The sequence below is a fragment of the Heliangelus exortis genome, chromosome 21, assembly GCF_036169615.1.
Source record: "Heliangelus exortis chromosome 21, bHelExo1.hap1, whole genome shotgun sequence".
NCBI classification, from domain to species: domain Eukaryota; kingdom Metazoa; phylum Chordata; class Aves; order Apodiformes; family Trochilidae; genus Heliangelus; species Heliangelus exortis.
Window position 1 is genome coordinate 8755453 of NC_092442.1, and position 16039 is coordinate 8771491.

Below are 16039 nucleotides of genomic sequence, written 5' to 3' on the forward strand. Positions count from 1 at the left end.
AACTGGGCAATATTCCTGAGCACATGAAAGAACACACAGAGTACAAACAGCTATAAATGAATATCTGCAATTCATTGCAGCAGCCGCCTACAAAGGTGATACCTTCAAGCTGTTTGTCAGAAAAAACTAGCAAAAAAGCTGTTACTTGTCAGCTTTTGGATAAGATACATTGCAAAACAATATTCATTTCCCCTGGCAAATGCAAACCCGCATTTTAGAGGTGTGAACTATTTCCAAACTTCAAAACTGTGGCATAAATGAACTGTGAATGGGTAGAAAAACACCCCGAGTATGAACGCAGGGAAGCAAATGACTTTAAATGTACAGAATTAAAATAATCACAGTTTATTTTTAATACGTTTAAAGACTAAAAATATTTTCACCTTCCATTCTACTGCATTTGAACAGAGTCCATCAACAAAAGCTTATAAATCTGCTCCTCGGAATGGGTTTCATGCCAATGTTGTGTTTAAAGTCATGAGACTAAAAGAAAAACTACATTCCTGGGGCATAATGCTGCACAGTTAAAAAGAAATGCTTCGTTGAAATCTAACTTGACAACATTTGTGGGTAGGATTTCCAGGACTTTCATCAGGGATGTTTCTCCAAGGATCCCATCTCTCCGAAATTGTTTTTGTCGTGGTAACAGACTCGACTATTAATGAGAAAACAGTAAGAAGCTTTAGTGTCCTAATGGATACTAAATGACCTGGAGGATCTGAAACACTTCTGTGCAGAAAAAATACATATGTGCAATTCCTCTGGCTTCAAATATTTGGGAGCTGGGACACAACGTATGAAATGAGGTAACTGCCTGTGGAAAAGCAACAGCATTTGACATGGAAACAGTCACATTAACTTTGCACATGAAAACAATATCATGTCCTGCTTCGTGTGACTTTTACAAATCAGAATAAAATCAGGTCATAATAGTAAATAAATATGCAGTGCCTGGAAGCCTCTGCGTGTCCTCAAGACAGCGAGGCTAAGAGCAAACCCTGACATTTGACACAGATGCAGCTGGTTAAAATATGTCTTCATCGTACTCAGATGGAGATAAAGACAGAAGAAAATTCAGCCAGAATAAACCCCAAGTTAAAAAAAAAAAATTAATCTAAAACCAGATGCTGCAGAACGTGCAAAAAATGAAGATGCAAATTGAATTTTGCCCACTTGGAAGGAAATCCCCACGAGCCTTCCTGCTCAACTCCACCTTTACTGAGCAGGCCCCAAAACTCAGACAAAATCAACAGCAATAAATATTTAGAAAGAAGCAAACTCTGTAAAGTCTATTCCTTTTACTTTCTGAAACGGTGCAAAAATGGTACCTACTCCCTGTCCAGTTATTAGTCTCCCTAATGTAACATAACAGATACTTTCTAAATCCTTTTAGGCTTTCTCCCCCTCGCTGGAAAGATCATCATTTTTTGATTTCAAAGTGGATTTAATAAAGAAAAGGAGTGCTGTTAAAGTAATACGTGAGGCTTTGACATTAAGCAGTGCAACCCTGCAGAGTCGGCAAGAACAGGGTCTGTAATCTCCAGTGATTTATAGAGGGCTCTTCCTTCATCTCTGCTCTCAGGGAGGGCCAAAAAGTTTAGAGACAGCCTGGCGTCCCCCTGCTCCCTCCGACAGCTCCTGCTGCCCACTCGGCCTCCAAAAAACCTTTAACCACTTCACTGCTGGCTTCCCCTCCACCCATTAAAGGGCTTGGTATTTATTTGTATTTATAGAGCAAAGTGATCTCAGAGTTAAGTAATGCCTAGGAGGTAAATGTTTATGTCTGGCATCACAAGTTTATAAGCAGAGAAGGAGAAGCTAAGAGGCAGAAAGGAAAGGGCAGAACTAGGGAGGGTTTGATGCTCAGCTGAGTAAGCTCAGAGCTGAAACACATCTTCATTAAAAACTTGCAAATATATACAGTTAATTTCCAAGCTAAATAAGCGAATTAGGGATACCAGACAGCCTGTTACCAACTGGAGAAGAATGTTTGCCTTCTACTGGCTGAACATTACACAAAATACATTTCCCAACACAAATGCAAGAAGCTATTAAAGCTCTTGTCACGAGACAGAAATCTCTCATTTGAATGGATTTCAAACCCATCGTTTTTAGGGAAATGAGCTGTTACTTCTGTGCAGTAAAAGCAGGGAAACCTCTGCTGCTCATCTGAAAACTGCAACCCAGCTCCAATGTGGACTCAGCACTGGGAGATGAACATCCCCCCCAGGGATTCAATCGGGTCAGGAGGATTAGATGTGAAAATAATAAAACTTCAGGCCTCAGTGAAGTCATCTGGAGGCACTTGGTCACCTCTCCACATGGGAATGATCCCACTGGGACCACTGGAGACCATAACCAGGTGTCTGCAAAGCCAGGAGATGCTCTTCCCTTTAGGGCTGATGGACACGTCTGGACCTCAGGACAGGCAGCTCCTCCCAGCAGCAACTGCCCTGGTTTTCCTCTTCATTTTTACTGCACCTTTCACAGCAAAATCTTGTTCTCCAAGGAACATTTTTAGGAAAACTGAGGATACAAATAAACAGGAGGTAGAGGAGATAGACCCAGACCCACAAAGCAAGAGCAACCCTGCAGCCTTCAAGACACCTTGGAGCAGACGTTAGGATTATATGAATATATTGAATATGAATATAATCCTAACTGGTTTCAATGGAAATTAGATGAACACACAGACCAAACTCAGGCCCACTCGAGATGCCATGGGTTTAATCAAAACTTTCTTTCTCCACATAGACACTAGATGGACCTTTTATGGACTGTCTTCACCCTTCCCCAGAATCCCAGCAAGCCCAGCACAGTAGGACTCCATATAAGACCAAGAAAATTAAGCTAAAATTCATCACAGTGTCAACAGGTTTTGATGTTGCCATGCTGATGTTTTGATGTGTGGAAGAACACATGGAGAAGCCATGAAAAATGTGCAGAACCACCCTGTATTTTGCAGACCCATGAAAGTAGCAGCCATGTCCTTTTAGCTGCCACTCCTTGGACTAGAAACTTTCTGGCCAGACCAAGCTGTGCCCTTGAAAACTAAATCCTGCACAAATACATGTTGGATGTTTTAGTTTTTTTATATTCATGCTACCCGACCCTATCTTCTCTAAAAGGCTGGGGGATGGAAATATTGACATACTGATTTACCATTCATTAACAAGCATATTGCAACCTATACAAAATATTGACAAGTGAGATGCATTATTTGGAAGTTTGCTGAATTTTCCTTTGAGAGACTGAGCTCATTCCTTGCCCCTCCTCCTGCCAGGGAGGCTGAAATTCCTCTTTGTAGCTGTCTCAGGGACAAACTTGGAGCTGAAAGTTACTCCTGTATGGACAGAGTCCCCTCCCAGGGAGCTTCTCCCTTGTTTCAAGCAGGGGTGAGGGCAGCCCAGCTGTTAGCTGAGTGTTTCTGGGGGTTGTTATAGGGAAGGGATGCAAAACATCCATTATTCTACTTCTAAGCAGCAATCACTTGCAGTCACTGACCTGCAAAAGGCAATCTTTTATTTTATTTTCACCTTAGATTCCTTTTGTTCAGTCTGATGAGCAGATGCAGTTAAGACCTTGACAAACACAAACCAAAAACCATCTCAGACTAAAGCAAAGGATAATCACAGGATGTTAGTTTATCCCAAAGGTTTTTGTAGGCTGTTTCATGACACCACATGCTGCAACCTAGATGTATGAATGGACACTTGTGTGGAGGTGTCAGAGGTGTGCACGTGAACACCCAGAATGACTGGGTTAGAAAACATGTGCCAAGATGCTCCTTTTCATCCCATTTAGGAAAAACTGACAGTCTGACCCTGCTGGGTACCAGCCACGCTGTCCAATTCTTCACTAACAAAACCACCTATGTATGAAAAGGGCTTAAAAGCTTCAGTAAAGATTAATTTTCACACAAAGAACACTTTAGAAGCATCCTTTGCCTTCTGGTGTCTGATGACAACTTATCTTAAGGTCTAGCTTTCTTCAAGTTGATTTGCACCCTGCAGACAGCATCGAGGCAGCCACAAGCTCTTGAGGAAGACAGAAAAATGCTGTGGACAGCAGCAGGAAAGAGCTGAACTTGCATCCCAGCAGCCAGGTGGTACCTCACACCACCCACATGCCCAGCCCAGGACCTTGTCTTATTCCCACACGGGAGATGCCTGGAGAAGGGAGGGTGGGCACTGGAGCTCCTGCAGATCCTGCCCTTTCCCTCCCATCTCCATGCACAGGCGTGTGCCTACAAAAGGAGTGGAAACTTGGCAGGCTGGAAAGCCAGAAAGCAGTCAAGGGTCGGGAGAGGAGGCAAAGTGCTCCCGTTCTGCTCCGTGGGAATGACACCAAAAAGGTACCGGGGCTGCGGAACGCGCCGCCCTTCCAGGGAGCTTCCCAGCAGCTGGACAGGCAGGAACAGGTCCTTCAGCTGGATGGAACCCTGTGATCTGAGCAATCTTCTCCAGAGACCAGCTTGGGACAGCTTTGGTTTCATTCCCCAGCTCTAAAAAAAGGCCTGCTCGGGGTCACAGCCGTTTCTTTCAAGTGTTCCAGTTCTCTGGCAGGGCAGGGGCACGACGTGCGGGGAAAGGGGCTGCCTGCCACACCAGGAACTTTGTTAGGCTCAACAAAAGTGTCAATAATTGAAAAATCTTTTTCAAAATGTGCATTTTCAGAAGCCTTAATCCTTCAAAAACGCAGGGTGTTTCCATGGAGAAGAATTTGAGGTAGGAATTTCACGTTTACCATCCTGCAGCAGAAAGCAAGGAAGTATTTCCATTTTCTTCTGCATTTAAACTATTTCTGTGTAATGGGATGCAGAACAGGTAACTGCCAGGTCCTGATGCTCAGCAGGCCTATGGCAAACTGATCTGGCAGTAAACAAGTCTTATCAGGGCTCCCCCAATTAACTGCTGTAACCAGAGAATGTAAATCACTCCAGCCCAGCAGATGTGTGATCCCAATTTGCACCTCATCCCAGTCAACAAGATCTGTATCATCCCCACTGCCCTGGTACCTGCTGCCAGATGAATGCTTGCATTGAAAATAATTGTAAAAGTAATAAATTTTAAAACAAGAGGGAAAAGGATTTCATAAGATGCCTCTGAGGGGCTCCCACTAAGCAGTTCTCTGGGTTTTGATCAGGTGAAGATGACACAGATTGAACTCTGGTCTCAAAGTCATTTTTACTTTCCAGCACTGAAGGGTCAATGTTCTCCACAAAACACATTCCTGCTCTGCAGACTGCAGTGATACAACCTGGGGAGCCACAACTTCCCTCAAGGCTCCTGAAGCAGCAATAACTTTGGTTTTTTTGTATAGCCCCTGGCACAAGTAAACCTATGTATGTAAAGCTGGTGCAGTCCTCCAAAAGAACTCTGAAATGTAAATAACTTATTTCAACTATAATACAATCACATTTCTTTTTATAGTAAACATAAATATATTTATTATAATCACATCTTATCACGTAAAAAGTAATTTAATACAAGATCTACCTTCCTACCTATTATTGCATTAAGGAAAGCAAACTTTTTCAGTGTTATTTATTTCAAGCAGAATCTCCAGGAGGCACTCTGGCTCTGGAAGGATCATGTCCTGACTTGTATTTTAGAGCAAATTCTTCAGCCTCCATTAGGTAAGAATTGCTAAGGATGGTGAAAGCTACCTGTAAGAGAGAAAGGTCCTCAACACCCAGAGCAACCTCCAGGGTGACATGAAACCACACGAGTCCCACATCTTCCATGAGATGGAAGCAGCCTCCCAAAATAAAGCTTGAATTTTAGCAAGTGTCCACACGAGTGCTGTAAAATGGCTAAAACCAAGAGCAGCTTCAAGTCACCCCAAAACGAGAGCTTAAAGGATAACCAGTGATCTGTTGGTTTGCTGCAGAGATCACCTGCACCTACAGCCCCCCCAAAATAATCAGCCCAAGTTTTCCTGTTGGGATTCATCTCCCTGTGGAGCTGCTGCAATTTGCCCCTAATTTTTGAAGAGGGGAGGCTCTGGGCAGAGAAGAGACCAACATCTCTCTGTGAGCTGATCCTGCCAGCAGGCAGCAGCCAAACCAAGCAAACAGTTAAGGGTGAGGGAGCCCAGAAAGTGGAAAGCAAAGTCCTGCCCCACCACATCCATCCCATCTCCCTCAGGACAGCCAACACCATGGCTTGTGGTTACCTGCCATCCTCTTTGTTGCACAACAGGAGACTCAGGCAGCTCCTAGCCATTGTGGCACCATGGTTTAGGGTACTATTAGGAACATATTTTGCTACCCACAGGATAAACACTGGATCCAACTCAGTAAACCAAGCCCTAAGGCAAAATGAGTGTAAACACAGGCACAAAACAACCAATATATGGACAAAGACTTGACAAGGAGAGGATCAAAACTTGCCAAGTGTCATTCTGAAAAGCCCATGAGTTTCTAAAACAAGCACTGCTTTTTATCTTTGGTTTACCAAAGATTATATGCAGCAGCCAGTATAGTATCAAAGCTTAAACCTCAAGTGACTGCAGTCTCCAACCTATCAAAACATTTCCCATGGTTTTATTAGCACTACCAAGGAAGCCAATGGGAGCAGAATCTGGCAGAAACCAAACCAAAAATCTCCCATGCCATATTTTGCAGAAAATGAGCAAAAGCCTTGAGAGAAAGTATCACCTAGCAAGGAGCCAATAATGTATCAGCCATTCCCTCCTTGAATACAGGCTGACAAGAAAAAAAAAAGCTTTAAACGCCCATGAAATGTAAGAGAAAAACCCAAACCACCCCCCCTGTTCACAGAATGGACTCGATGGGCAGATATAAAGAGGCTCAAACTCACTGTGCCTGCAACAAGTACCAGGGAGAGAGACTGAAAACTTCTATTCAGTCCAGAGTTAGGGTTTTGGAAACCAGCTGGTGACCTGTCAGCAACCCTCCAATCCTCCTCTTCTGAAAATCACTTCTGAAATCTCCAGGAGTGATTTGGAAAGGGTGCAATGAACTAATGCTGTCAAGAAGAAGGATGTTTTATGCACCAGATTGAACAGGAGGGGAGAACCCTCCCCGTGACATCTGTGCTTCCCTACCTGAGCCATCATTTCCCAGCAGCAGTGACAAGTAATGGTGTTGTGGTGCCAATCAGGAAATACCTAAAAACATGCTGAAAGGAAAAGCTGTTCCAGCCAACAGTGATCAAAAGAGAGAGAGGTTCACACAACCCCCTTTACAGAGTTTTCTGCCTCTTTCCATTTCTGCTCTAAACACGACCACTAGCATTAAACAGGAGGGTTAACAACAAACTGCTTTAGATTTAGATCTACTTGTAATGCACCAAAGTCTTCCTTTTTTAAGTCCTAACCAGAGCATCATCCCAAAATTACTCTGAACCCTGTTAAAATCTGTTTAGCCTTGGATGGCAGGATTCCTAATGCTGCACAGCCTGACCACACTTCATTTGCACAAGTTTATTTGAACTGTCAGCCATTTAATATTGCTCTTTTAATTAACAGCAACTGCTTATGTAGAAAAACTACCTACAACTTATGTCACATTTTTTTGCCCAGTTACAGTCCATAGATAACTAAAAATGATGCAAAAAAAGAGGCTGTAAAACTAGCAAGATCCTGCCTGTCTTTCAGTGGGTATCCAGCCTTTAAGGAAGCAAGAGGCATGAAATATGAGTAAGAACTTCTATCATTATTCAACTATATAGCTGTTTGATAGTTTAAATTCTTTAGCACTATCCCTCCTGGATAGAAGATGAATTGAATCAGCAGATTTGCTTTCTTTTGTAACCACTCCAGTATTTGGTAGATTTAATTCCTTTCTATGAATGGGGGGGGGGGTGTTAGCAAGTGTATAATATGTTTTCATCTAAGTATTTAAACAACATTTGCTGTCCTTTGGATCAGGGAATTCTTCAGCTCAAATTCCTGAGGATCTAGGGAAGCTTAAAGATTGTCTCAGATACTGTTAGAATGCAGGGAAACAGGTGTGGACTTTGGAGATCCTACAAACAAGTTTGAAGTTTCAGCAAGTTTTTGCAGACTGAATTTCTGGGCTGCTGCTGCTTGGCAATCCCACTGCAAAGCTGAAACTTGTGTGTTACAGGATCCAGAGCCAGAAGCTGCTTGAGGGAGCTTATACTTGTCTAATTACAGCTTAGCAATTATAAGCAGAAACCCCAAGTATAAAATCAACCATTTTTGCTTAGCTACAGAGTATCTTCTGAAGAGGGAATCAAGCAATCCAGTGCCTCCCAGTCTCCTCCAAAGTTCCCACTGTCACAACTGGTGCCAGGTTTTGGATGAGACCAGCAGCAGGCTCTGAAATACCAACTTCTCATTCCTAAATTTGTTTACAAATCCAAGGACACAGTTTACTCATGGCAAAGAAGTGCTTTGAGCTTCTAAATGGCCAAGCTGAATCAAAGGGTGGAGGTTTCCTCTTTGCATTTCTCAAGAGTTCACAGGCTGCTGGGTTCAGACATCATGAGGAGAGGCTGCCTGAGGACATTGTTTATTAAAGCCTTTTGTTCAATTTACAAATTGAAACAAATAATTGTGGAGCCATTTGCAGCTATGGAAAAAAAAAACGTGTTTACAAAGTGGAATAAAATACAGACTAAATACATTGGGATTATATTAGATCAAAACACAAGTTTCTAACACAGCATAAAGGGTGGTCAATACTATGAGGACAGAAGGAAAGGCACCACTGAGTCATGGTTTTTATAACAATCTGGTCACTTGCAAGATTTTGCACAGATAAACTCTACAGAAACATTTAGATGCCTTACACAGTGAAGCTGCCACCACTTGGAAGATTCTTTTGCAGTCTAATGTGTGACTCAGCAATCAGAATTATTTCTCCAGTGTCCAGAAGATATTTTTCCCCAAACAGCAGGATCTGAGCTGACATTTCAGCTCAACACCTTAAGAAGTCACAGCCTGCCTTGACTGCACAGACCATCAAATTCCTGGTTATATGATAATGGTCTCTGTACTTGGCATGGAGTGAGGCAATTGTATCAGAAATAAATCCCACCAGGGCAGTGGAATCAGTGGCAAAATGGCACAAGAGGGATGAAATGCTGTTCCTAAAAGCTTCTGTAGACAACTCTTTCCTATAATGCCTTAGTTACTAGCATGGTGACAGAACCAAGCTCTGTCTGTAACATTAACTGGAAATTCCAAGAAAAGGTATCTATCACCATTAAAAAAATATGAGGAACAGAATTAATCAACCAAACTCTCCTACCAGGTCACAGACTACAAAGGAGAACTTGCCATGATTGGAAACTCAACACGATGACTTAGGAGGGCTTTGGAGCACAGAAGTATTTTCTTAACATCAGTAAAATATGTTAACTAATACTATATTTAGTTAGCTGAACTCCTCTGGGGATTAAAGGCCCACTGTGCCTAACAAAACTTTGTCTTGAAACTGACTAGCAAATGTTGTTTTAGTACAGAGCATTTGATAGCTAATCATGCTATAAAACTATAAAATAAAGTTGTGTTTATTGGTACAATTAATCCTTCTATAGCCCACAGGGCTAGGGCAGAAAATAGGGGGATGAGGGAGTTCAGACCAAAGGGGGTGGGCTGAGAAATGAGGGGTTATTTGCAATAGGGAAAGCCCAGGACTGAAGCAGTGGATGTGACTCACAGGGAACTGTTCTTCTTATAATTCCAGTTGCAACCAAGAACACCATCTCCACCTGGGAGTGCCAGAGAGAGAAAAAATGCAAATGCTTCATGGGGAAGGAAATTCAGCCCCAACCACGGCTGAACGTGTGCTTGAAGATTTATACAAGTCCATGAAGCACTAAGACACTGACACCCAGCACAGAACCCGACCCAATCCCAATAAATATATTCTCTAAGATAATGCAAACCACAATTCTTTCCCACTGTTTGAATTTGTTAAAAGGTTTTTTAGCTCAGAGTGATCTGGAGTAAAGCAGAAGAGGAAAAAAAAAAAAAAAATCACATTTTGTGACTGAAGAAACATATGCTTGAAATCTAGCTAGCATGTTAATTGTGGTTAATACATGGATCAAATTAAGAATGTAAACAAGACTAACACAGCCTGTGCAGGGACCTCCCATTTCCATTTTTACAGCTTTGGCATTAATAACCAGCAATTGCTTACAGTTGCCAAAGGCTTCTTTCTCCTGCACTTCAGATATAGGTTACTGTATCCTTATGGATAGCAAATTTTTATAAGCCAATGGGTCTAGTGTCTTCTTGAGTAAAAAAAAATGCACCTGAGGACAATAAGGGGAAAACTGTGCAAGTGCTGATAAAATACAATTTTAATTTTTAATAAGGCTTTGTAGTAGTCTGATCAACTTCTGTGTAGGACATGAACGATGGAGAATAAAGTCAGAAGTTTACTGCAAATACCTTCAGAAAGCCTTTGGGATATTCAACACACAAACAGCTATAAATCTTCAGTGATTTATGCACTGATTCACAAAACTAAAAATCACCTTTAGTGTAATGAACTATTCCCTAACTCTAAAGGAATTTGGCCTCCAGAGACCTTCTTACTTCTCCTGAAACTACACAGCAAGTCAGCACCAAAGCTGCTGCTCCAGGTTCCCCATCTTCCCCTCTCCCTCCCATCTCAACCAGGAAAAGGGGCAGCTCCTCCATGGATTTTGCAGCAAATGGGATTTGCATTTCTGGAGGTGGTTAACTGTGTCCAAGTAGTTTTCTCCTATCTAAGGAGTGCCTACAGCTGTGATGACAAAAAGGAGAAATTAATGATCAACAGCATCTGGTGTGTTTTTGTATCCTTATCTTAAATTCCAAGCTGGATTAAATACATGAGAACTCTGCAAACCCCACCTCATGGCCCTCTCTGGGATCTGTGCTCTCTGCTTACCAGTCCCAGGGCAGAGCCACCTGAAGGCCTCCATCCAAGCAAACATTTTAGACATTTTACCAGTTGAGAACAAAAAGCAGCCAGAGATCCCGAGAGGAGACTGGAAATAAAAGTACAAGTAGCAAACCCAACACAGGGACCCCAAAACCCTTAAGGTGACAGCTAGATAGGAATGCTAAGTCCAGCATGGAATAGTCACACATGTTTTGGGAGCAGCTGTGTCCTCAGAGAGATGCTCAGGTTCATATTTGTATTAAGGAAAAGCTGTCAGCCTCAATCAGGATGATGCCAGTGCTGTGCAAACAAGTTGTGAGACAAAAGCTCTTCTTGGGAGAGCTTCCTGCTAAATTCCAGTAAGCATTGGTGCTGTTATTGGAAATAATTGGAATTACAAACAGTATTCCTGACCAGCCCTTGTTGGTGATGGTGGTATCAGCCTGCTGCCAAAGCCAGCCAGAGCAACAATTAATATGCAGGAAGAATTGGTGATTTTTCTGAAAGAAATCATTGTTTGATGGAGTCATTGCATTATTTCAAAAGATAAAAATTAAACCTGTGGGACAGAAATAAACACAACTTTCTAAAATAACCTAATAACATGAAAGTAATGAGTTTGGAAAACAGATGTGGACAAAGGCAAGCAAAGGCTGCTCCATGCAATCTGGGAAGGAATGATAAAAAAATTTACAAGCTGTTTTGAGTCCCAAATAAAAGGAGTAATCAAGCCAGGCTGAGTTATAAGTGGGAAGGGTCCAGGATCCTGCGGTAGAGACTAAGCAGAACCCCTCAGCTTTCTGTACTGTACACTGAGGCTTTCCCATGCTGCTGGAACTCCAGCTTAATTCTTGGTTGGGCAGTTCATAATTCACATCACGTCCTGGAAGGCCTTGTCACCCTTTCTTTTCCCTGCATTTGTTTGATCTTTTGCATTCTGCTGGAGCAGCAAACTGCTCGCACGCTTCTGTCACTGACAAACGTCGGGGCAAGAGGTGAAATAGTAAGGCAAAAAAAAAAAAATTAAATCAAAAGGTAATGTAATATCCTCGAGAAAGATACCTCGTTCCAAGACAAAGCACACACAGAGATTATTTCCATGATGCCCAGTTGCCTCTCCTGTTAATCATGATTTATGGAAACATCTATGCAAGAGACCCACGGGTTAGTGAAACCATGTTACTCTGTACAAAGTGGCTTCTCAAAATGGCACTGTGAGAAAGCTCTCCTCTGCAGTTGTTTTACTTTGCCTCTGAAAGCTTTCAAATTGAACTGCTAAAGTTCAGCCAGCATCTAATTTTAACCGTGAGTTCCAGGAGAGAGTAAAGCTGGTGGGAAGATTACAGAGTTCCTTGAAGCTCTGACCTACAACAGGAAGAGAGTTGTCAGCCTTCATGTCTCTCACTCTAAATCCCAAGGGAAACAACACTGGCAGAATGTTTTATAACACATTCCCACTGTAAAAATTTTGTATTTGAGAAATACGATGCTTGCTCACTCCTTCTGCTAGACCTTTGGTGTGTCAGTAAAAACAGATGACCTTAAATGAGTAATTTTAGGTTTGCCTTTACACCACAGTTTGGATACTCAGAGTTCACAGGGTTCTGTTTACAAAATCACAGAGAACTGATATTACACAAGAGCAACATGCTCACCCACACCTTTAAAATATTTGCAAGGAGCTGGCAGCTTGTAGCAGTGTAATAATGCCTTTTTTCTGCCTTCTCAGGTTAACTCTGTAACTCAAGAAATACCCACGTGGAAGGCTGCAATCTGGGATTTTCATAAGGAAGGCTAAAAGGCTTCTGTCAAAGGGCCAAAAAGCAGCATCTGTAAAAGAGCTCAGGGAAGAGAAATTAAAAATAAAATAATTGGATTATGAACTCTCAGCTAATGAAATCCAACACTTTATTTTATTTTTTTTTTCCCTTCCAAGTCACGGATTTTGGACGAGGCACAGTGAGATACAAGCTGGGTCCCACATTGCTCTGAACTGCCCCAAGGATCACAATTTCAGGTATTGCACAACATCAGAAAGCAAAACAGGAACAGAGCAAAGCAAAGGAGTACATCTTCATCCTGCCAGCAGAGAACAACTTTCCTGACAGTAATGAAGATGTGGTGACAAATAACCAATAACTGGACAGGATATGAATAATAAATACAGGAAAACTGTTATTCCAGTAATAGGTCTTCAAGTACACGGGCAGCTGGAGGAATTCAGGCATGCTGGAATAAACTAAACCCCCTTTTTTCCCCTTTATTCTCATTTTTTAAGCTTTTTGGTCCCTGGGAATGATTGCTCTATAGCTGAAGGCCCAGTCAGAAGCAGAGAAGTGGCTGCAGCTTTGAGCAAACCCACGGCCCCCCAGTCCCTGATGTGGCAGTGTCCGTGTGTGCAGGGTCACTGTGGGAGCAGGAGCAGCTCCTGAACTTTCTCCTCTCCTCTGTTCCTTCAGCTAATGAAAACCAGAACCACCATTCTGGGACTCTGAAGCATTTTGAATGATCCAACAGTTGTTACAGACCTCACATTATCTGCTGCTGACCCTAAATTGAGATGTCTGGGAGACGGGGATGATGATTTTTGTGCTGATGAATAATTAGTTTTGCTGGTTTTAAGAAAAAAAAACCCCAACAACTTATCTTTTAATCAGAACCTAAATGAAAAATGCTAAAAGCTATTCCCCAACATCTGCCAGTTCAGCATAGATTTAGAAATAAAAATCAAGAGGTATGGTCTCATCTCAGGGAATTATGTGTTCAAATCCTCATGTATGGAGATGAGAATGTAAGTGTTAACATTCAGAGTATTCTGCTGCATTAGGAGGCTTAATGAGTCACTGTCTGAAACCAATAACAAGTTACAGTTCCTCTCTCACATACACACACATTTAATTTTGTGTATAATTACTCAGTTCTGAGTAATGACAATTTATTAGATTTTTCCCATCAAATGTACGAGTTGCTAATGTACAACAGGTTAGTAACACCCAAAGCTCTTTCCAAGAAATAAAGTTATTAGTGTACCAAGTGGTAAACGTAACCATGCAGTTCATACCCCCTCATCTCTCCATAAAAATATTTCTCAAGTGAACACACTGGGAAAAGCAGATTTTTCTAACATTTCTAAAGAGGAGAAAGCAGTGTGATCACTGTGATTGCAGCCTACAGAAACCAGCATTTACTCACACAGTCCAACCAAGCATGGCCAAAGGACAACTGTCTGGAAGGACTAATTGGAAAGTGATTGCTTTTCCTTAGCATTTAACACAAAATATCCTGCTGGAGCACTTCAGAAAAATAAAAGCTTTTCTGCTGTGTAATTCTACTTAATGCCCAGTGGGTTCTGACAGAGCTGGGTGCAAGGTAGAAAGGAGGAAATGTGGACAGCAGAGATAGTGGTGGGATGTCCCTACTTCTCTGGAGTTTGATCTGCTGGCCAAACCCCAAACTGACCTGTGCACATGGATCCCTTGGCAAGCTGGGATGCTGGCTGCAGGGAGATGGAGAGGAGACAAAGCTGTCTTGCAACACACAATTTGAGGCTTTGCTGGAAAACATGCAGGAAGTTCCTAACCTGGTGGGATTTACAGAAACTCCCAATGCAATTAGGATTAACTAAATATGCTGGTTTCCCTCATTATTGTTATTAAAAAGGCAGCAAGACTATCACATGGAGGAAATATTTAAGGATGAAAATGAGAATTCATATGGTTATATTGAGAAGAAATGCTTTCAATGGATGAACTGACATGGTGTTGAGGGCAGGAACAGCCTCAGGTGCCTCTCCACCCTCAGACACCCTCCTACAGCCCAACAGATCTCAGAGGTTTCCTTCACCCTGTGCATGGATGAAGCCTGGTGGCCACCTCAGATGGACCTGGGCTTGGCTCCCTCATCCAGCCCTCTGACAGCCCATCAGAGACAAGACAGGTTGGAGCAGAAAATGGCACCACAGGCCAAGGAGTGCAGAACCACAAGAAGTCCAACCCCCAAGAATCAAAGGAGTCCTGAAGATCATATCCCACATGAACTGGCAGAGTCCCATCACAGGGACAGGGACCTGGAGGGGACATTGGCTCTCCTGGCCGGTCACCACCTGGCTGCTGCCCTCAGCTGCCCACGCTGCCCCTGCTCTGGGTGTTTAACAGGGATTTTGTTGAGACAACATCCCCGTGGCTCCTCAGTCCCTTTGCTGAGAGGGACAGCCCTCCCGTGGGCCCCGGGATGGCAGGAGGATGAGGATGCCACCTCCCCTCCCTCGCCCCGCGGAGCCGAGGCTGCGAACGGCGGCAACGGGGCCGAGCGGCGGCTGCGTTCCCATGCTTTTTATTTTAATTTCTTTATTATTATTATTATTATTATTATTTATCCATTTCTATTTTAAAAAGCAGCCTGTTCCCTTGGCCCCAGCATGCTTCCCTGGGTTATGTGAAAATGGCTGTGCCAAGGGGGTGGGGTGGGGCTCCTGACGGGCTGTGTGGTCAAGGAGCTGGGACTGGGGGGCCTGAACGAGGGCCAAGCCTTGCACTTCAGCTTCCTGACCTGGCAGCCATTCAGAGAGACCCTGCTAAGTGCTATTTCCTAAATACACTAGCTTTTCATAACAATCTTACCACATTGCTTTCCTTTACAAGCTCTCTTAAAAGAGAACTGGACTCCTTCTGGTTAATCTACACAGACTGCATTTGGAAGCCATCAGAAACTGAACTCTAAACAAAACGTTATTAATGCGTTGTAATCTGCCCTCAATGTTCCAGATGAAAAGAAAATGTTTTATAGTTTTGGAGTATACATTTTAATTGCCTTTTAAGAGTGCATATACTTTTAGTGCTCTCTGTTATAAAACTGCAGTATCTGTTTCTTGATAACTGTTGAATGATCTCAGCTATTTTTATTAGGTTTTCTCCCCCACCCTGATCCCCTTCCTTAAGCTACCACCACTGTAAGGCTTTTTCAGACCATTCCTGATATTAGGCTGGCAAATGGTTTGAGTCTAAGATATTATAAACATTATAAACAACTTCTTTACAACATCCCCTTGCTGTAAAAACACACGGATCCAGAAAATCAGTTCTTCAAATTAACTTAGAATCCAACTACTTTTGGTAAAATGGGATCTAAATAAGCCCTAAGCCAAATTTTCCAGATTTCTGGCTCTTC

General features: G+C 42.6%; 1 protein-coding gene across 17 annotated transcripts in view; it reads right to left on the reverse strand.

The window, feature by feature from the left end:
* BCAS3 (BCAS3 microtubule associated cell migration factor) overlaps positions 1-16039 on the reverse strand; it is a 310770-nt gene that overhangs the window by 70182 nt on the left and 224549 nt on the right. The window contains exon 24 of one of the 17 annotated variants that reach the window (XM_071765295.1): positions 323-655. The exons of the other annotated variants lie outside the window; for them this stretch is intronic. Within the exon in view, the coding sequence (XP_071621396.1) occupies positions 525-655 (131 nt within the window). The 3' untranslated portion in view covers positions 323-524. Of the gene's footprint in view, positions 1-322; positions 656-16039 lie in introns of those variants that run through there. 17 annotated transcript variants of the gene reach the window in all.